Here is a 23,041-nt window from a genome sequence, read left to right as displayed (position 1 = left end):
TTGTTGTTTTATTGGGTTGTGTGTGTGTGTGTGGGTGGGTGTGTGTTCTTGTTGTTGTTGTTCAGTGTTGGGTTGTGTGTGTGCGTGTGTGTGTGTGTGTGTGTGTGTGTGTGTGTGTGTGTGTGTGTGTGTGTGTTGTGGAGGCCCATGTTCAACGCGAGAACTCTTCTCAGTCTCGACTGTCACAAAACACAACTGACATAGAAGCACACCCCGAGGCGTAAGGCTTTGCTCGGTGCGCACATCATTGATCCCTGTTCGATGGGATCAGCATAGAGCGCCGCACAACCGGTGATCACTGTTCGATAGGATCAGCATAGAGCGCCGGACAATCAGTGATCACTGTTCGATAGAATCAGCATAGAGCGCCGCACAACCGGTGATCACTGTTCGATAGGATCAGCATAGAGCGCCGGACAATCAGTGATCACTGTTCGATAGAATCAGCATAGAGCGCCGGACAATCAGTGTCGCGAGAATACGGAAGCAGCCAGAATAGACGGTAAACAACCTATGTGGCAAACCGTTCGGACGGTGCTTTGGCTTTCATGCACGGAAACCAGTCATAACGTCCACAAGTCAAAACGTCCACAAAACGTCCACATGCTGATGGTCAAAACGTCCACAAAACGTCCACATGCTGATGGTCAAAACGTCCACATGCTGATGGTCATAACGTCCACATGCTGATGGTCAAAACGTCCACATGCTCATGGTCAAAACGTCCACATGCTGATGGTCAAAACGTCCACATGCTGATGGTCAAAACGTCCACATGCTGATGGTCAAAACGTCCACATGCTCATGGTCAAAACGTCCACACGCTGATGGTCAAAACGTCCACATGCTGATGGTCAAAACGTCCACATGCTCATGGTCAAAACGTCCACATGCTGATGGTCAAAACGTCCACATGCTGATGGTCAAAACGTCCACATGCTGATGGTCAAAACGTCCACATGCTGATGGTCATAACGTCCACATGCTGATGGTCAAAACGTCCACATGCTGATGGTCAAAACGTCCACAAAACGTCCACATGCTGATGGTCAAAACGTCCACATGCACATGCTGATGGTCAAAACGTCCACATGCTGATGGTCATAACGTCCACATGCTGATGGTCAAAACGTCCACATGCTGATGGTCAAAACGTCCACATGCTGATGGTCAAAACGTCCACATGCTCATAGTCAAAACGTCCACATGCTGATGGTCAAAACGTCCACATGCTGATGGTCAAAACGTCCACATGCTCATGGTCAAAACGTCCACATGCTGATGGTCAAAACGTCCACACGCTGATGGTCAAAACGTCCACATGCTGATGGTCAAAACGTCCACATGCTGATGGTCAAAACGTCCACATGCTGATGGTCAAAACGTCCACACGCTGATGGTCAAAACGTCCACACGCTGATGGTCAAAACGTCCACATGCTGATGGTCAAAACGTCCACATGCTGATGGTCAAAACGTCCACATGCTGATGGTCATAACGTCCACATGCTGATGGTCAAAACGTCCACATGCTGATGGTCAAAACGTCCACATGCTCATAGTCAAAACGTCCACATGCTGATGGTCAAAACGTCCACAAAACGTCCACATGCTGATGGTCAAAACGTCCACATGCTGATGGTCAAAACGTCCACATGCTGATGGTCAAAACGTCCACATGCTGATGGTCATAACGTCCACATGCTGATGGTCATAACGTCCACATGCTCATAGGTCAAAACGTCCACATGCTGATGGTCAAAACGTCCACATGCTGATGGTCAAAACGTCCACATGCTCATGGTCAAAACGTCCACATGCTGATGGTCAAAACGTCCACACTGCTGATGGTCAAAACGTCCACATGCTGATGGTCAAAACGTCCACATGCTGATGGTCAAAACGTCCACATGCTGATGGTCAAAACGTCCACACTGCTGATGGTCAAAACGTCCACACGCTGATGGTCATAACGTCCACATGCTGATGGTCATAACGTCCACATGCTGATGGTCAAAACGTCCACATGCTGATGGTCAAAACGTCCACATGCTCATGGTCAAAACGTCCACATGCTGATGGTCAAAACGTCCACATGCTCATGGTCAAAACGTCCACATGCTGATGGTCAAAACGTCCACATGCTCATGGTCAAAACGTCCACATGCTGATGGTCAAAACGTCCACATGCTCATGGTCAAAACGTCCACATGCTGATGGTCAAAACGTCCACATGCTGATGGTCAAAACGTCCACATGCTGATGGTCAAAACGTCCACATGCTGATGGTCAAAACGTCCACATGCTCATGGTCAAAACGTCCACATGCTGATGGTCAAAACGTCCACATGCTGATGGTCAAAACGTCCACATGCTGATGGTCAAAACGTCCACATGCTGATGGTCAAAACGTCCACATGCTCATGGTCATAACGCCAGTCGGTCAAAAAGAAAAGAAAAAGACCTCTGCACAGGTACAGAAGATTGTCATCGACTTTGAAGTCGCCATGTGGAAAACTGTGCCTCATGTTTTCAACAACGTGCCAATGATGGGATGTTGCTTTCACTGGTGTCAGTGAATTTGGAGAAAAATACAAGCTTTGGGACTAGCTGTGGCATACACACACGACGATTCAACACATAGGCTTTGCAAGCAATTCATGGCTGCTACCTTTCCTCTAGGCCTCAGGCAGTGCTAAGCGATAGTTTTTACATTTAGTCAAGTTTTGAAACATAGAGGGGGGAATCGAGACGAGGGTCGTGGTGTATGTGTGTCTGTGTGTCTGTGTGTCTGTCTGTCTGTCTGTCTGTCTGTCTGTCTGTCTGTCTGTCTGTCTGTCTCTGTGTGTGTGTAGAGCGATTCAGACTAAACTACTGGACCGATCTTTATGAAATTTGACATGAGAGTTCCTGGGTATGATATCCTCAGACGTTTTTTTTAATTTTTTGATAAATGTCTTTGATGACGTCATATCCGGCTTTTCGTGAAAGTTGAGGCGGCACTGTCACGCTCTCATTTTTCAACCAAATTGGTTGAAATTTTGGTCAAGTAATCTCCGACGAAGCCCGGACTTCGGTGTTGCATTTCAGCTTGGTGGCTTAAAAATTGATTAATGACTTTGGTCATTAAAAATCTGAAAATTGTAAAAAAATTATTTTTTTTATAAAACGATCCAAATTTACGTTTATCTTATTCTCCATCATTTTCTGATTCTAAAAACATATAAATAATGTTATATTTGGATTAAAAACAAGCTCTGAAAATTAAAAATATAAAAATTATGATCCAAAATAAATTTTCGAAATCAATTTAAAAACACTTTCATCTTATTCCTTGTCGGTTCCTGATTCCAAAAACATATAGATATGATATGTTTCGATTGAAAACACGCTCAGAAAGTTAAAACGAAGAGAGGTACAGAAAAGCGTGCTATCCTTCTCAGCGCAACTACTACCCCGCTCTTCTTGTCAATTTCACTGCCTTTGCCATGAGCGGTGGACTGACGATGCTACGAGTATACGGTCTTGTTGCGTTGCATTGCGTTCAGTTTCATTCTGTGAGTTCGTTAGCTACTTGACTAAATGTTGTATTTTTGCCTTACGCGACTTGTTGTTTTTGTAATATTACTCACAAGCTTTTGCAAAATGGACTTTGCTGATAAAATGTTTTATCCTACATACGTGAGAGAGACACCCGTGAGATAATAATCGTTCAAATCACACGTGTGTTTGTCTTGTAAATGTCAAGTAAGTCTGGCAAGGACCTGTTTTTTCACTGCTTATGATGCCAAAGTCACCAAGACAAACGTTATTATAGAAACAAAAATTGCGCTCGCTAATTACCCTCGATGAATGTTTAGAACTAGCACGTCACGCCGAGGTTCCAAAAACAAGCGTCTTCAATTTAGCTGCCTCGACTACAGGACATTTTCAGTCAAATACACGTAAGTACAGTATGTAGGATAAACAGAATACTACATGGCTTGCTGTTTCGTACCAGATTTACACTTGTTGCTTTCGCTCGCAGTTCAATATTTTAAAAAAACAACTCGTGTAAATCTTTTTTGTTGTTGTGTCTGGCCAGATGGACACAACGTGGACCAACATGCGCCAGGTGGCGGCTGACCGCGTGCTCAACCGTCACCTGCGTGACCTTGAAGACCAGCAGGTTGCCATGGGGATGACCCACAAACAGCTCAGTGGCCTTGAGGACCAGCAGGTTGCCATGGGGATGACCCACAAACAGCTCAGTGACCTTGAGGACCAGCAGGTTGCCATGGAGATGACCCACAAACAGCTCCGTGACCTTAAGGACCAGCAGGTTGCCATGGGGATGACACACACACACAGCCTGCGTCTGCTCGACAGGGAGCTGCTGGGTGCACAGCGAGGTAGGTCATTGGACACACGCGAGCACGCACGCACACATACGCACGCATGCACGCACGCACGCACACACACGTACCTAAAGTGTGGATGGTTACCTAAGAGGCGGCACTGGGTGTAGTGCCTTTCTAGTGCACTTGCACTACAACAGCACTGGGTGCAGTACTCGCTCCGGCATCGAAGAATTTTGCACTAAAAAATGCACAAAATTTGACCTATTTCGTCGCCTATAGAGGACGGAAAGAATGTCATTTTGAACATTGTTATGACATTCTTTCCGTCAAAAAAGTCAATTTAACGGTGTTAAATGAAGCGACCATCCACACAATTAGGTTGCCATCCAGAGTTTAGGTTGCCATCCACGTGTGGATGGTTGCCTTATGGTGATTTAGGCAACCAAACCTGTGGAAACATGGGTACACACACACGCGCAAGCATACACACACACACGCACACACACACACACACACACACACACACACACACGTGTAATCAACATCTCTGCCTGTGTATCAAATCCCTTTCTCTCTCTCTCTCTCTCTCTCTCTCTCTCTCACACATACACACACACACGCACACGTGTAATCAACGTCTCTCTGCCTGTGTATCTCTCTCTCTCTCTCTCTCTCTCTCTCACACACACACACACACACACGCACACACGCACACATCCCCTGGCTATTCCACACACACACATATTGTGTCAACTTAAGCTTACATCTTTTTATTCCACAGAGACTCAACTACCATCCAGGCGGCACACTCTCCCTGCTCCCACGTCTGCTGCCAGTCGCAGAGCGAAGCACCATCAGCCTGCTCCTCTTCCTAGCAACCACGAAGAATCACCGCCAGCAAACCCACCCATCCCAGCCCCACCTCCAGAAGAGAGACCGCCGAGCAGAGATGGCCCCCGAATCATCGACATGATGGCAGAGACCCTTCAGTCAGCCAGTCTCATGGAACAGCAGAGACCCTCCCTCTATCTCAACGGGGTAGGGGGAGGAGAAGGGGGAGGAGGTATACCTCACGGACATCTCAAACTTGCGCAACCTAAACCCGACACCACCCCACCTCACGGACATCTCAAACTTGCGCAACCCCAACCCCACACCACCCCACCTCACGGACATCTCAAACTTGCGCAACCTAAACCCGAAACCACCCCACCTCACGGACATCTCAAACTTGCGCAACCTAAACCCGACACCACCCCACCTCACGGACATCTCAAACTTGCGCAACCTAAACCCGACACCACCCCACCTCACGGACATCTCAAACTTGCGCAACCCCAACCCCACACCACCCTTTCTCATCCCCCGAAAGCCACACAGAAGAAACCAAACGCCGCTCCGCAGTTCGACCTTCACGGGCCGTTTCTGGAGAGAAACGAAACGTTTGTCAAGACCAATAGATACCAGGTGCTGTCTTTGGACGCGTCAGGGGAAGCCTTAGTCGCGACACTAGCCGGAGGCGGACACTTTCCACGTCCCAAAACGTCCACCACCAAAGCCACCAAAGCGCGACGAAGCAGCCTGGCCTCACAGCACGAGTTGCATCGGCCTCAAATACCCCAGCCCAGAAGGAGAAGCGTCCACGTGGCAATCCCTCCAGAGCCTGAGGCCTCCCCGCAAGGCCCGCAGAGACGGAAGAGCGTCCATGTTGAATTCTATGATGAGATCGACACGGGGTTGAGGAAAGAGGAAGGAGCGGGTTTCACCCCCCAACACCTCACCCTCCCTCTCCACTTGCTTCACGATGGTTCAAGCGATGACAACAACGACAACACTGACGGTGGGGAGGAAGGAGGAGAGGGAGAGAAGGGGGAAAAGGAAATCGAGGAAGCGAAGGAATTGAGTGAGTCTTGGAATGAGGTCAAGAAGTGTAACTACATCCGGGGCTATGACCCGCCACAGATGCGCATGCCCACAGACTCTGTCAAGTTCGTGTTTGGTGATAAAACAGACGCTGCGGATCAACCAAGATGAAAGTGTCTGTGTGCGGTTGAATTCAGGGTTGTTTCTTGTTTCTGCTGCAGTGGAGACACTACACCATTATGTGCAGATCGAGTGCATGCAGTGTCAGTATGATAACATTTGAAGCATTATACGCATCAGTGTCAAAATCCAAAGATACATACAACCTTGCCGCGGGAAGTAAAGCGACACGTGCAGGTCATAGACAAACCCAGCTTTTTTCTTAGACATCTACCTTAGCTGCTGACTAATTGTGTCCCGCATGGAACAGAACAGTTCGTGCTGGGATCTGCCTCATCAGCCACATCCGGGCACATGACCTGCAGTCACCAAACCAGTGATGTCCCGGATGAACTAACAAGAGACGTTGGGTGTCACTGTCACAGTAGTAGGCTTCGTGGGGGTATGTTTCTAAATTAGTTTCGCAGATTAATATAGATGTCAGTACCGAATTTAATTCTTCCCCAAGTCCATTCAGCAAAGAAAGCGGTCCGGCTCTCGAGTGTTGATGTCTGTCCAAATGGAAGGGGGTCTCATCCCCTGTACCAGACCAGAATCCTTTCATTTGCACGAACAGGAAGGTACCTTTAACGGACTTCATTCTTGCTCGTGAACAGTATTGTGAACTACTGCTCAGTTTTCATGGAATGGTCCTTTGTAATTATATATAGTGTGCACATCAATCAGCGGTTGTGGACGTCTGGCACAGAGTGAAGTGGGGATAACTGTGATCACGCGGGTTGTGGACGTCTGGCACAGAGTGAAGTGGGGATAACTGTGATCACGCGGGTTGTGGACGTCTGGCACAGAGTGAAGTGGGGATAACTGTGATCACGCGGGTTGTGGACGTCTGGCACAGAGTGAAGTGGGGATAACTGTGATCACGCGGGTTGTGGACGTCTGGCACAGAGTGAAGTGGGGATAACTGTGATCACGCGGGTTCCCACATCGTGTCCTTGGACCTTCTCCGTGCTTCATGGGTCATGGACGACCCAGAGCCTCACAAAAGTGTTGGTAAATCAGAAACTATTGGGAGTTTTTGATTACGAACTGGGCAGTGGGTCGTGAAATGAAAGAAGGATTTTACGATGTTTATCCGTATTCGGATGGAACTTTTTACATTGAATCCTTCTTCTAAAGTATGTGTCGTACACGACCGTGACCCACATCATCCGGACTGTGTAGTCCGAAGCGTGATCCGATGAAGGTTAACCACCTCTAGAACTTTGTGGCAGTAATGTGCGCATCTCTTGTTTGCTTTGTAACTTTCGTCATGGAACATACGAGTGCTACTAAATTCACGGAGTTCAATTGACTGAATTATCGCCCCTACGGCCTTCACTACGGCAAGCTTACTCGTGGAGCGAAATCTCATGTCTAAATGTTGTCAAACTTATACAAAATCGCTTTGAAAGGCAAAAACTTGAACCAGAGTAAAAGTGTGGATGTAAACTCTGTAGCACGTTACTGACTGAACATGATCAATGTCTCATCACTTTACCCCCATTGTCCATCATATGCATACATGGGTAGGGTCATTGGCTCGGAGTAAATTCCAACCGTGGCGGTAATTTGGGTACACCAAGCACGGCTCTGCCTGGTAGAGGTGGTCTTGAAGAGGAACGTTGGAAGAAAGTTAGAAAGTGACCCCCCCCTCCCTCCCCTATACCCGGCCCTACCCCCAACCATCCCTGGCCCAGTGCACCAGCCCTTGGATCAACATTAACAACTACAGCACCGACTCGGTCACCAGGACTCCAAGGTCCCTAGCCAACTCCCGGGAACATACCGCAAATGGTTTGACCGTGGGGGCGTTACAGACCATTTAGTATCATTCCCAGTACCGGTTGTTGAAGTTTTCACACTCAAAGAGTGCACAATGGTTCTGCGTCGAGTCATATGCAGTACGCGGCACTTTCTCCATGATGCTGTATTTTGTACATAGGGATTCACTTTTACTAGCTGAAAATGTAAGTTGGTTGATCTTGTGTTTTGGGTTTGTGAAAGATACCAGGGGATTCTGCATGATTCCTTTGAGGATCGTTGATTGTGAAAGCATGATGTTCAGATTGAACTTAGTAAAACTCTTTTTAAAGCTGTACATTTGGTTTGTCATGCATCTCTCTCTCTCTCTCTCTCTCTCTCTCTCTCTCTCTCTCTCTCTCTCGTTCTTTCCGCCTCTCTTATGTACAAACAGACCATTCAATTATGACCATGCTGACAGCAAATGTGGATAAACAAGGAAACTCAGATGCAAAAATGCTCTTTCAATTCTTTCATATATTATCATTTTCAGGTTTGTTTCTTCACACACATGATGATTTGCTTGAATAAAACTCAAACTGAAATGCAGAATACTTAATTCATAACCAAATAATTATTACTCTCCCCTTCAAAGCCCTTAACCTCAATATCACAGGTATGTGCACAAACACACACACACACACACACACTCTCTCTCTCTCTCACACACACTACTCAATCAAGTGCATATATATCACACACAAAATATGTGGAAACAACAAGTCATACCCTCATGTGACTGAGAGGCAATGGGACGTGTGACAGGTGTACATGTACAAAGTGTTGTGTGAGGGATAGAGCCACCTTTTCTCAATACAAACATTCGGAAATAACTGTTAGGGCTGTAGTTGTCTCCCTTGGTTATTCCCAATAGCCTAGCTTGCCCAACCGTACAAAAATACAACTCTTTCATAGCTAATTAATTAGTTATTTCCAAATATCTTTTAATTCTCATTGATCATCACATTGGAAGGTATGCCTATGTTTCAACATAAGGGTATCTGGTTCAAGTATTAAAGCTAAGTCCATGAGTCCTTGGAACATCTGGATCTGGATTCCCACAAGTTGGTGGTCGTGGCACACACAAGTTGGTGGTCGTGGCACACACAAGTTGGTGGTCGTGGCATGCACAAGAGGAGCCAAATTCAACTATAAGTGACGGTTGGTGTTCGCAGTGCAATTAAAAATGACCTCTTCGTACACTGTCGTAAATTTTCAGGGCCATAAAATATCTTCAGCATGGGTGGTGTAGCTGTTGTTTGGGTGGTGAAGCTTTTGTTTGGGTGGTGTAGCTGTTGTTTGGGTGGTGAAGCTGTTGTTTGGGTGGTGAAGCTTTTGTTTGGGTGGTGAAGCTGTTGTTTGGGTGGTGAAGCTGTTGTTTGGGTGGTGTAGCTGTTGTTTGGGTGGTGTAGCTGTTGTTTGGGTGGTGAAGTTGTTGTTTGGGTGGTGTAGCTGTTGTTTGGGTGGTGAAGTTGTTGTTTGGGTGGTGTAGCTGTTGTTTGGGTGGTGAAGCTGTTGTTTGGGTGGTGTAGCTGTTGTTTGGGTGGTGTAGCTGTTGTTTGGGTGGTGAAGCTGTTGTTTGGGTGGTGAAGTTGTTTGGGTGGGGTTGTGTGGTGGAGCTGTTGTTTGGGTGGTGGAGCTGTTGTTTGGGTGGTGAAGTTGTTTGGGTGGGGTTGGGTGGTGAAGCTTTTGTTTGGGTGGTGAAGCTGTTGTTTGGGTGGGGTTGGGTGGTGGAGCTGTTGTTTGGGTGGTGAAGCTGTTTGGGTGGGCGGGTTGGGTGGTGTAGCTGTTGTTTGGGTGGTGAAGCTGTTGTCTGGGTGGTGGAGCTGTTGTTTGGGTGGTGAAGCTGTTGTCTGGGTGGTGAAGTTGTTGTTTGGGTGGTGGAGCTGTTGTTTGGGTGGTGAAGCTGTTGTCTGGGTGGTGAAGTTGTTGTTTGGGTGGGGTTGGGTGGTAAAGCTGTTGTTTGGGTGGTGAAGCTGTTGTTTGGGTGGTGGAGCTGTTGTTTGGGTGGTGAAGCTGTTGTCTGGGTGGTGAAGCTGTTGTTTGGGTGGTGTAGCTGTTGTTTGGGTGGTGAAGCTGTTGTCTGGGTGGTGAAGCTGTTGTTTGGGTGGGGTTGGGTGGTGTAGCTGTTGTTTGGGTGGTGAGGGTGGTGAAGCTGTTGTTTGGTGTGTAATCAGTCCTCATCGGACACAGCCATGCTGCCGGTCAGCGCAGACTCTGTTCTGTGGTCAAGGAGAGGAGTCCCTTCCCTGTCGCGATCCTGCACACACCATACCATCCACATACATTCCCATCCAAAAGAACTGACGTTGTTTGTTATCACAGCTATTAGAAAGTATAAAAAGAAAAAGAAAATGTACAAAAACAAAACGATCATCAATGAAATTCAATAGAAAAATACCCCATAAATGTTTTTTAAAAAGAGAAAAACAGGAGAAAGCTATAGCAGTAACAAACCATCAGCACATGAAGCTTTCACCATTTTCAGCAAAGATCAAAGTAAAGGTATGTACGGTACAAGGCAAAGAAACATCCACAGTCGCGCCCACTGTTGCAAGTCATTTGTTCGTCTTTTTCAAACTATTGTATTGTAAACTATGAACCAGATAAGTTATATCAAAAAGAAAAACAGATTCCTAGAGGATATTTTACTGGCTGTACGATTACTGCATGGTCTTCTATTGTCTTTTTTACCTCTTCATAAATTGTGTAATACGCATGGGATGAAGTGAGTCATGATTGCATAGTGGCGCATTTCTTTGACCGCCTACTCTACATCTCCCTTTTATGTACCAAATTCATTAGTTCTGCATTACGAGCCCAAGCAAAGTGACCCTTATGAAAAAAAGAGAAAAACTTAAGACACTGCCATACCTTCATTCCATGAATGCGGTCCATCAGAGCCTTTCGCTCATTGGCGTTCTTTGCATTAGTGAGTTCTTTCTTCAGGTTATCGATGTCGCGGTACATCTCCCGCTTCTTACGTTCCAGCTCCAGTATCTCTGCATTCGTCGTGTCACAGATCCTGAAGCAGATAAATGCATTGTGCAGGCAATCAGCATTGCAACATGTCAACCGTTAATTGTGTGTGAAAGATGACCTGAGTGTGAAGGTCAGGACCCTCTTTTCAGAAAAAATGCCAGAAGCAGAGTAAGTATTGCTAGAACATATCATTATACAGAATCAGAAAACAAGCAGTTTATGTTATAGATATATGTATATCACTAGATGAATACCCGCTTCGCCGGGTACCCGGCTTTGCCGGGTGAGTGGCGCACCAATACCCGGCGCACCGTACGCCGGCTTCGCCGGGGGCACTGTACGCGATTGACGCCACACGAAGGAAGGGAGATAAACGCGCAAAACACTGGAGAAGATGTACAGAAAAACCATAAAAACCAAAATCGGTTCAGCGCTGCACGCTGAGAGCACGTGTTCAAAATTTTCATCGACCAGATTGTGTCCGGGGTCTACCTGAATATGCCCACCAAATTTGAAGCAGATCCATCGAGAACTTTGGCAGTGCATCGCGAACACACAGACAGACAGACAGACAGACAGACACAAGCTGTGCATAGATATAGATTATATATTTACATTGAGGAAAATCCACTAACAAACTGATCCTGCTCTGATCAGGGTTGCTCAAGCAAATCAATATACTAGCTCTCCATTCAATTTCTCTGCACATATTCTCTTTGATCCAGCTTACAAATTATCACCAAATTGCAGGATAGTGTACAGTGGACCCCTGTTAAGACCCTCCAATTCAAGACTTCACCCGTTTTAAGACCTGATTTTGTCAGATCTGTTTCAAGTCTTACAAGGGAGGTTCCACTGTATCATGAACTACAGGTGTACACACGGCTTGTGATGATGGCTTACCTGGTGAATTCCCTGCTGAGTGCGTCTGACACGGCTTGTGATGATAGCTTACCTGGTGAATTCCCTGCTGAGTGCGTCTGACACGGCTTGTGATGATAGCTTACCTGGTGAATTCCCTGCTGAGTGCGTCTGACACGGCTTGTGATGATAGCTTACCTGGTGAATTCCCTGCTGAGTGCGTCTGACACGGCTTGTGATGATAGCTTACCTGGTGAATTCCCTGCTGAGTGCATCTGACACGGCTTGTGATGATAGCTTACCTGGTGAATTCCCTGCTGAGTGCGTCTGACACGGCTTGTGATGATAGCTTACCTGGTGAATTCCCTGCTGAGTGCGTCTGACACGGCTTGTGATGATAACTTACCTGGTGAATTCCCTGCTGAGTGCGTCTGACACGGCTTGTGATGATAGCTTACCTGGTGAATTCCCTGCTGAGTGCGTCTGACACGGCTTGTGATGATAGCTTACCTGGTGAATTCCCTGCTGAGTGCGTCTGACACGGCTTGTGATGATAGCTTACCTGGTGAATTCCCTGCTGAGTGCGTCTGACACGGCTTGTGATGATAGCTTACCTGGTGAATTCCCTGCTGAGTGCGTCTGACACGGCTTGTGATGATAGCTTACCTGGTGAATTCCCTGCTGAGTGCGTCTGACACGGCTTGTGATGATAGCTTACCTGGTGAATTCCCTGCTGAGTGCGTCTGACACGGCTTGTGATGATAGCTTACCTGGTGAATTCCCTGCTGAGTGCGTCTGACACGGCTTGTGATGATAGCTTACCTGGTGAATTCCCTGCTGAGTGCGTCTGACACGGCCACCTTGTTCTGGATGAACTGCTGGTAGGTGGGCCCAGGCTGAGTGCACAGGTCAAGGAAAGATAAGCCAATTCCACAGAAAACCAACACATTATTGTAGCTCACAGGTCAAGGAAAGATAAGCCAATTCCACAGGAAACCAACACATTATTGTAGCTCACAGGTCAAGAGCCACTCTTTTTGTATAAATGTCACTGATTACTGTACTATTTCTACCCTATAAATGTCACTGATTACTGTACTATTGCTACCCTATAAATGTCACTGATTACTGTACTATTGCTACCCTATAAATGTCACTGATTACTGTACTGTTGCTACCCTATAAATGTCACTGATTACTGTACTATTGCTACCCTATAAATGTCACTGATTACTGTACTGTTGCTACCCTATAAATGTCACTGATTATTGTACTATTGCTACACTAAACGCGTTTTAGAAGTCTTTTTTTTACTATACTCATTAGAGCATGATAATAATATCTTGCAGCTATTGCAAACTGAACACTTTTGCCTCCAGTGACAGGGGAAGTAACTTCATCAGTTTCAAACTCTAAACATTTGTAGCAAGGTAACCAGTGCCAGTCACCGGCCAACGCACACAGAAAGGAGGTAGACATGCTAACACCTATGTGTGATAGGTGTGCGGAGTGGGCATATTGGGGCATTCCGGTGTCTGAATATCAGTGCTCAGGCAGGCAATACAGTGGGCATATTGGGGCATTCCGGTGTCTGAATATCAGTGCTCAGGCAAGCAATACAGTGGGCATGTTGGGGCATTCCGGTGTCTGAATATCAGTGCTCAGGCAGGCAATACAGTGGGCATGTTGGGGCATTCCGGTGTCTGAATATCAGTGCTCAGGCAAGCAATACAGTGGGCATATTGGGGCATTCCGGTGTCTGAATATCAGTGCTCAGGCAGGCAATACAGTGGGCATGTTGGGGCATTCCGGTGTCTGAATATCAGTGCTCAGGCAGGCAATACAATGGAAACCCCTTTGAGACCTCCAAAAAGTTGAGAAAATTAGGTCTTAAAAAGGAGGTAAATCTACACAGGCTATGAACACACAATGTGAGACAAGAGGGTCTTTCAAGGGAGGTTCCTCTGTATTGGGCGCTAGTGTATAGTGTATAGTGTATGGTGGCTAGTGTATAGTGTATGGTGGCTAGTGTATAGTGTATGGTGGATAGTGTATAGTGTATGGTGGCTAGTGTATAGTGTATAGTGACTAGTGTATAGTGTATGGTGGCTAGTGTATAGTGGCTAGTGTATAGTGTATGGTGTATAGTGGCTAGTGTATAGTGGCTAGTGTATAGTGGCTAGTGTATAGTGTAGGCGCTAGTGTATAGTGTAGGCGCTAGTGTATAGTGTATAGTGTTTAGTGTAGGCGCTAGTGTATAGTGTATAGTGTATAGTGTAGGCGCTAGTGTATAGTGTATAGTGTAGGCGCTAGTGTATAGTGTAGGCGCTAGTGTATAGTGTAGGCGCTAGTGTATAGTGTAGGCACTGGGTTCAGATGTACAAGTGGACGTTACACACTGCCCATGGCTAGTGTATAGTGCAGGCACTGGGTTCAGATGTACAAGTGGATGTTACACACTGCCCATGGCTAGTGTATAGTGTAGGCACTAGGTTCAGATGTACAAGTGGACGTTACACACTGCCCATGGCTAGTGTATAGTGTAGGCACTGGGTTCAGATGTACAAGTGGACGTTACACACTGCCCATGGCTAGTGTATAGTGTAGGCACTGGGTTCAGATGTACAAGTGGACGTTACACACTGCCCATGGCTAGTGTATAGTGTAGGCACTGGGTTCAGATGTACAAGTGGACGTTACACACTGCCCATGGCTAGTGTAGGCACTGGGTTCAGATGTACAAGTGGACGTTACACACTGCCCATGGCTGTGAGGCATTTGAGAAGCACCTGAAGGTGTTGACCATGTGGCTAGAGACTGACTTTCTGCCTGTCGGTCCAGCTGGGCTCCCCATGGGCTTTACCCTGTGATGTCTGTGATCTGACTTTCTGCCTGTCGGTCAAGCTGGGCTCCCCATGGGCGTTACCCTGTGATGTCTATGATCTGACTTTCTGCCTGTCGGTCCAGCTGGGCTCCCCATGGGCGTTACCCTGTGATGTCTATGATCTGACTTTCTGCCTGTCGGTCCAGCTGGGCTCCCCATGGGCGTTACCCTGTGATGTCTATGATCTGACTTTCTGCCTGTCGGTCCAGCTGGGCTCCCCATGGGCGTTACCCTGTGATGTCTGTGATCTGACTTTCTGCCTGTCGATCCAGCTGGGATCTCCATGGACGTTACACTGTGATGTCTGTGATCTGACTTTCTGCCTGTCGATCCAGCTGGGCTCCCCATGGGCGTTACCCTGTGATGTCTGTGATCTGACTTTCTGCCTGTCGATCCAGCTGGGATCCCCATGGACGTTACCCTGTGATGTCTGTGATCTGACTTTCTGCCTGTCGATCCAGCTGGGATCTCCATGGACGTTACACTGTGATGTCTATGATCTGACTTTCTGCCTGTCGGTCCGGCTGGGCTCCCCATGGGCGTTACCCTGTGATGTCTATAGTCTGACTTTCTGCCTGTCGGTCCAGCTGGGGTCTCCATGGGCGTTACCCTGTGATGTCTATAGTCTGACTTTCTGCCTGTCGGTCCAGCTGGGCTCCCCATGGGCGTTACCCTGTGATGTCTATGATCTGACTTTCTGCCTGTCGGTCCAGCTGGGCTCCCCATGGGCATTACCCTGTGATGTCTATGATCTGACTTTCTGCCTGTCGATCCAGCTGGGATCCCCATGGACGTTACCCTGTGATGTCTATGATCTGACTTTCTGCCTGTCGATCCAGCTGGGATCCCCATGGGCGTTACCCTGTGATGTCTATGATCTGACTTTCTGCCTGTCGGTCCAGCTGGGATCCCCATGGGCGTTACCCTGTGATGTCTATGATCTGACTTTCTGCCTGTCGGTCCAGCTGGGATCCCCATGGGCGTTACCCTGTGATGTCTATGATCTGACTTTCTGCCTGTCGGTCCAGCTGGGATCGGCGTTACCCTGTGATGTCTATGATCTGACTTTCTGCCTGTCGGTCCAGCTGGGATCCCCATGGGCGTTACCCTGTGATGTCTATGATCTGACTTTCTGCCTGTCGGTCCAGCTGGGATCCCCATGGGCGTTACCCTGTGATGTCTATGATCTGACTTTCTGCCTGTCGGTCGAGCTGGGCTCCCCATGGGCGTTACCCTGTGATGTCTATGATCTGACTTTCTGCCTGTCGGTCCAGCTGGGCTCCCCATGGGCGTTACCCTGTGATGTCTATGATCTGACTTTCTGCCTGTCGGTCCAGCTGGGATCTCCCTGTGATGTCTATAGTCTGACTTTCTGCCTGTCGGTCCAGCTGGGCTCCCCATGGGCGTTACCCTGTGATGTCTATGATCTGACTTTCTGCCCGTCGATCCAGCTGGGCTCCCCATGGGCGTTACACTGTGATGTCTATGATCTGACTTTCTGCCTGTCGATCCAGCTGGGATCCCCATGGGCGTTACACTGTGATGCCGATGTGCTATACAATTGGAACTAGGAGGAAGATATTTGTATACAATTCTTAAAATGTCCAAACCTAACTAATGTCTATGATCCGACTTTCTGAGAAGTTCTACTTTCAACAGATAAGATCTATAATCCTTCTTCTTCTTCTGCGTTCGTGGGCTAAAACTCCCACGTACACCCATGTTGTTGCACGAGTGGATGTGTACGTGTATGACCGTATTTAGGTTAGCCATACGCCACTTCGGAGGAAGCATGCTGGGTATTTTCGTGTTTCTATAACCCACCAAACTCTGACATGGATTACAGGATCTTTTCCGTTCGCACTTGGTCTTGTGCTATCCGAAGGGGGATAAGTCACTACATGTAGTAGGTCTGCACATAATTTGACCTGGGAGATCGGAAAAATCTCCACCTTAACCCACCAGGCGCTGCCGGGATTCGAACCCACGACCTTCCACTTTGGAGGCCGGCGTCTTACCACCAAGACATTGCGCCCGTCTGATCTATGATCCATCTCGTGGAGTAATATATATATTGAATGAGAAGAGACTGACAGTTGTCTGACCGTAATAGCGTACACATGCACACTCTGTGTAATCAAAGTGCTGTGAAAAATGAACTCAAGCACAGTTGAAAAGGATATGGTAGCTTTGCAATCTCCGTGCGCCTGACTTTCTTGCCGGGCTGCCTGTAGTCCCGGAGTTGCCGCATGTGTAGGTAGTGTGAGATAAGCGGACTGCGACCTTGCGTGTTGAACTTGACTCGCTCGTACTCTGGTCCGGGGCCAATCTGGTGAGACTGTGAACAGAGAGGTAAATATTACATGATATATGTGTCTGGCAAGCAAAAATCAAAAACACGGGTCAACTTTATGTGCAGACTCAGGGACAGTATCCATGTTCCACCCCTGTGTCATCACTGTGGCACGTAAAAGACCTCGGTCATTGTGCCATAAGTGCAGGTGGCTGATTACAGCTAAACACGCACACACCTGGGTAGCGCGACTCTGTTGCTGCAAGCTTTCCACTGGGAGGAAGCGACCTGAAGTTCCCGGTGATGGGACAATAAAGTAATGAAAATGAAAAATAAAAATAAAATGAAAGTAACCTCTTTTGCGGCTTTCTTTGGAGCCCCAGCAGCGGCAGCGTTGCCCAGGCGTGAGAGACTGGTGAGACCGGCGCCTGTGGTGGTCAGTTTGCTGACCTCGCGTGACTCTAGCTGTGGCGTGACCACCTCCTCCCCCAGCCTGGCCACCATCTTGTGGAACGAGTCCATGTCCAGGCTCACGTCCACTGTAAGAGAACACATTGAAACTGGACAAATTAGACTAAAATAGACACACACAAACACAGACACACACACATATATGTATGCATGCATGCACTCACACACACACACACATGCATCACACACACACATGCAACACACACACATGCATCACACACACATGCAACACACACACATGCAACACACACACATGCAACACACACACATGCAACACACACACATGCATCACACACACATGCAACACACACACATGCATCACACACACATGCAACACACACACATGCAACACACACACATGCATCACACACACATGCATCACACACACACATGCATCACACTCACACACATACACAGACTGAAATGAGATATGACTGATAATTAAAAAAAACTAAAAGATAAAAGCAACCACACACACGCACAAATCGTGGAGGGGTCTTGACAGAACAGTCAGGGTTGTTCCCCCTGATCAATTACAAATTACTTTGCTGCACACCTGTGGACTTGGGTCAGTTGTCATCACCAAGGGCCCTGACCACTGTGGACTTGGGTCAGTTGTCACCAACAAGGGCCCTGACCACTGTGGACTTGGGTCAGTTGTCATCACCAAGGGCCCTGACCACTGTGGACTTGGGTCAGTTGTCATCACCAAGGGCCCTGACCACTGTGGACTTGGGTCAGTTGTCATCACCAAGGGCCCTGACCACTGTGGACTTGGGTCAGTTGTCATCACCAAGGGCCCTGACCACTGTGGACTTGGGTCAGTTGTCATCACCAAGGGCCCTGACCACTGTGGACTTGGGTCAGTTGTCATCACCAAGGGCCCTGACCACTGTGGACTTGGGTCAGTTGTCACCAACAAGGGCCCTGACCACTGTGGACTTGGGTCAGTTGTCATCACCAAGGGCCCTGACCACTGTGGACTTGGGTCAGTTGTCATCACCAAGGGCCCTGACCACTGTGGACTTGGGTCAGTTGTCATCACCAAGGGCCCTGACCACTGTGGACTTGGGTCAGTTGTCATCACCAAGGGCCCTGACCACTGTGGACTTGGGTCAGTTGTCATCACCAAGGGCCCTGACCACTGTGGACTTGGGTCAGTTGTCATCACCAAGGGCCCTGACCACTTTGTTTCTCTGTCTTGATCTTGCATTTGCTGGCCTACACACCAGCATAGCTGTTCTTAGCTTAGCCTAAGCTAAACTCTCTTCTGTTTGACTGCCTTCAAATGTAATCTAAGCGTCATGCAACCAGGTTCTGTAATAGACTACACGCAAGAAACAATATTTTATGGAGGACAGCGGGACTCCCTTTCTAAGACTCCCCAATTTGAGACGTTCTCCTTTTTAATTAAGACCCTCCTTCCTCAGATGTACTGTTCATAATTTCTGTAAATTTACCTCCATTTTAAGACTCCCTCCTTTGTTAAGACTCCCTCCTTGGTTAAGACTCCCTCCTTTGTTAAGACTCCCTCCTTTGTTAAGACCTGATTTTATGAGAGTTGTCAATGTGGTAAAGGGTGGGTTCCACTGTACTGTCAATGTGGTAAAGGGTGGGTTCTACTGTACTGTCAAGGTGGTAAAGGGTGGGTTCTACTGTACTGTCAATGTGGTAAAGGGTGGGTTCTACTGTACTGTCAATGTGGTAAAGGGTGGGTTCCACTGTACTGTCAATGTGGTAAAGGGTGGGTTCCACTGTACTGTCAATGTGGTAAAGGGTGGGTTCTACTGTACTGTCAAGGTGATGAAGGGTGGGTTCCACTGTACTGTCAATGTGGTAAAGGGTGGGTTCCACTGTACTGTCAATGTGGTGATGGTTCCACTGTACTGTCAATGTGGTGATGGTTCCACTGTACTGTCAATGTGGTGAGGGTTCCACTGTACTGTCAATGTGGTAAAGGGTGGGTTCTACTGTACTGTCAATGTGGTAAAGGGTGGGTTCCACTGTACTGTCAATGTGGTAAAGGGTGGGTTCTACTGTACTGTCAATGTGGTAAAGGGTGGGTTCCACTGTACTGTCAATGTGGTAAAGGGTGGGTTCCACTGTACTGTCAATGTGGTAAAGGGTGGGTTCCACTGTACTGTCAATGTGGTAAAGGGTGGGTTCCACTGTACTGTCAATGTGGTAAAGGGTGGGTTCTACTGTACTGTCAAGGTGATGAAGGGTGGGTTCCACTGTACTGTCAATGTGGTAAAGGGTGGGTTCTACTGTACTGTCAATGTGGTAAAGGGTGGGTTCCACTGTACTGTCAATGTGGTAAAGGGTGGGTTCTACTGTACTGTCAATGTGGTGGTGGTTCTACTGTACTGTCAATGTGGTAAAGGGTGGGTTCCACTGTACTGTCAATGTGGTAAAGGGTGGGTTCTACTGTACTGTCAATGTGGTAAAGGGTGGGTTCTACTGTACTGTCAATGTGGTAAAGGGTGGGTTCCACTGTACTGTCAATGTGGTAAAGGGTGGGTTCTACTGTACTGTCAATGTGGTAAAGGGTGGGTTCCACTGTACTGTCAATGTGGTGGTGGTTCTACTGTACTGTCAATGTGGTAAAGGGTGGGTTCCACTGTACTGTCAATGTGGTGGTGGTTCCACTGTACTGTCAATGTGGTAAAGGGTGGGTTCTACTGTACTGTCAATGTGGTAAAGGGTGGGTTCTACTGTACTGTCAATGTGGTAAAGGGTGGGTTCCACTGTACTGTCAATGTGGTAAAGGGTGGGTTCCACTGTACTGTCAATGTGGTAAAGGGTGGGTTCCACTGTACTGTCAATGTGGTGGTGGTTCTACTGTACTGTCAATGTGGTAAAGGGTGGGTTCCACTGTACTGTCAATGTGGTAAAGGGTGGGTTCTACTGTACTGTCAATGTGGTAAAGGGTGGGTTCTACTGTACTGTCAATGTGGTAAAGGGTGGGTTCCACTGTACTGTCAATGTGGTAAAGGGTGGGTTCTACTGTACTGTCAATGTGGTAAAGGGTGGGTTCTACTGTACTGTCAATGTGGTAAAGGGTGGGTTCCACTGTACTGTCAATGTGGTAAAGGGTGGGTTCCACTGTACTGTCAATGTGGTAAAGGGTGGGTTCTACTGTACTGTCAATGTGGTAAAGGGTGGGTTCCACTGTACTGTCAATGTGGTGGTGGTTCTACTGTACTGTCAATGTGGTAAAGGGTGGGTTCCACTGTACTGTCAATGTGGTGGTGGTTCTACTGTACTGTCAATGTGGTAAAGGGTGGGTTCCACTGTACTGTCAATGTGGTAAAGGGTGGGTTCCACTGTACTGTCAATGTGGTAAAGGGTGGGTTCTACTGTACTGTCAATGTGGTAAAGGGTGGGTTCCACTGTACTGTCAATGTGGTAAAGGGTGGGTTCTACTGTACTGTCAATGTGGTAAAGGGTGGGTTCTACTGTACTGTCAATGTGGTAAAGGGTGGGTTCTACTGTACTGTCAATGTGGTAAAGGGTGGGTTCCACTGTACTGTCAATGTGGTAAAGGGTGGGTTCTACTGTACTGTCAATGTGGTAAAGGGTGGGTTCCACTGTACTGTCAATGTGGTAAAGGGTGGGTTCTACTGTACTGTCAATGTGGTAAAGGGTGGGTTCCACTGTACTGTCAATGTGGTAAAGGGTGGGTTCCACTGTACTGTCAATGTGGTAAAGGGTGGGTTCCACTGTACTGTCAATGTGGTAAAGGGTGGGTTCCACTGTACTGTCAATGTGGTAAAGGGTGGGTTCCACTGTACTGTCAATGTGGTAAAGGGTGGGTTCTACTGTACTGTCAATGTGGTAAAGGGTGGGTTCTACTGTACTGTCAATGTGGTAAAGGGTGGGTTCCACTGTACTGTCAATGTGGTAAAGGGTGGGTTCTACTGTACTGTCAATGTGGTAAAGGGTGGGTTCTACTGTACTGTCAATGTGGTAAAGGGTGGGTTCCACTGTACTGTCAATGTGGTAAAGGGTGGGTTCCACTGTACTGTCAATGTGGTGGTGGTTCTACTGTACTGTCAATGTGGTGGTGGTTCTACTGTACTGTCAATGTGGTGGTGGTTCCACTGTACTGTCAATGTGGTAAAGGGTGGGTTCCAATGTACTGTCAATGTGGTAAAGGGTGGGTTCTACTGTACTGTCAATGTGGTGGTGGTTCCACTGTACTGTCAATGTGGTAAAGGGTGGGTTCCACTGTACTGTCAATGTGGTAAAGGGTGGGTTCTACTGTACTGTCAATGTGGTAAAGGGTGGGTTCCACTGTACTGTCAATGTGGTAAAGGGTGGGTTCCACTGTACTGTCAATGTGGTAAAGGGTGGGTTCCACTGTACTGTCAATGTGGTAAAGGGTGGGTTCCACTGTACTGTCAAGGTGGTAAAGGGTGGGTTCTACTGTACTGTCAATGTGGTAAAGGGTGGGTTCTACTGTACTGTCAAGGTGGTAAAGGGTGGGTTCCACTGTACTGTCAATGTGGTAAAGGGTGGGTTCCACTGTACTGTCAATGTGGTAAAGGGTGGGTTCCACTGTACTGTCAATGTGGTAAAGGGTGGGTTCCACTGTACTGTCAATGTGGTAAAGGGTGGGTTCCACTGTACTGTCAATGTGGTGGTGGTTCTACTGTACTGTCAATGTGGTAAAGGGTGGGTTCCACTGTACTGTCAATGTGGTAAAGGGTGGGTTCTACTGTACTGTCAATGTGGTAAAGGGTGGGTTCCACTGTACTGTCAATGTGGTAAAGGGTGGGTTCTACTGTACTGTCAATGTGGTAAAGGGTGGGTTCTACTGTACTGTCAATGTGGTAAAGGGTGGGTTCTACTGTACTGTCAATGTGGTAAAGGGTGGGTTCCACTGTACTGTCAATGTGGTAAAGGGTGGGTTCCACTGTACTGTCAATGTGGTAAAGGGTGGGTTCTACTGTACTGTCAATGTGGTAAAGGGTGGGTTCTACTGTACTGTCAATGTGGTAAAGGGTGGGTTCTACTGTACTGTCAAGGTGGTAAAGGGTGGGTTCTACTGTACTGTCAATGTGGTAAAGGGTGGGTTCTACTGTACTGTCAATGTGGTGGTGGTTCTACTGTACTGTCAATGTGGTAAAGGGTGGGTTCCACTGTACTGTCAATGTGGTGGTGGTTCCACTGTACTGTCAATGTGGTAAAGGGTGGGTTCCACTGTACTGTCAATGTGGTGAAGGGTGGGTTCTACTGTACTGTCAATGTGGTAAAGGGTGGGTTCTACTGTACTGTCAATGTGGTAAAGGGTGGGTTCTACTGTACTGTCAATGTGGTAAAGGGTGGGTTCTACTGTACTGTCAATGTGGTAAAGGGTGGGTTCTACTGTACTGTCAATGTG

The 23,041-nt window shown here is 47.6% G+C and overlaps 2 protein-coding genes across 5 annotated transcripts in view; one reads left to right on the top strand and one right to left on the bottom strand.

Moving 5' to 3' along the window:
- The window catches only part of LOC138949388 (ESX-1 secretion-associated protein EspI-like), a 9,445-nt gene extending 985 nt beyond the window's left edge, over positions 1-8,460 (top strand). Inside the window, exons 2-3 of the mRNA XM_070321201.1 lie at positions 4,084-4,390; positions 5,121-8,460. Coding sequence (XP_070177302.1) covers positions 4,084-4,390; positions 5,121-6,373 — 1,560 coding nt within the window. The 3' untranslated portion in view covers positions 6,374-8,460. The remainder of the gene's footprint in view (positions 1-4,083; positions 4,391-5,120) is intronic.
- A 159-nt stretch (positions 8,461-8,619) lies between these two features.
- LOC138949396 (protein FAM227B-like) overlaps positions 8,620-23,041 on the bottom strand; it is a 50,506-nt gene continuing 36,084 nt past the window's right edge. For 2 of the 4 annotated variants that reach the window (XM_070321223.1, XM_070321232.1), the window contains exons 11-12: positions 17,539-17,723; positions 16,290-17,229 (exon numbers count right to left, since the gene is read on the bottom strand). In XM_070321223.1, the coding sequence (XP_070177324.1) occupies positions 17,029-17,229; positions 17,539-17,723 (386 nt within the window). In that variant the 3' untranslated portion in view covers positions 16,290-17,028. Of the gene's footprint in view, positions 10,425-11,038; positions 11,190-12,829; positions 12,908-16,289; positions 17,230-17,538; positions 17,724-23,041 lie in introns of those variants that run through there. The other 2 variants (XM_070321238.1, XM_070321214.1) reach the window with 2 other exon arrangements.

The sequence above is a fragment of the Littorina saxatilis genome, linkage group LG1 (assembly GCF_037325665.1).
Source record: "Littorina saxatilis isolate snail1 linkage group LG1, US_GU_Lsax_2.0, whole genome shotgun sequence".
Taxonomy (NCBI): Eukaryota; Metazoa; Mollusca; class Gastropoda; order Littorinimorpha; family Littorinidae; genus Littorina; species Littorina saxatilis.
Note: the sequence above shows the minus strand (reverse complement) of the source record. Positions and strands in the feature narration are given on the sequence as shown.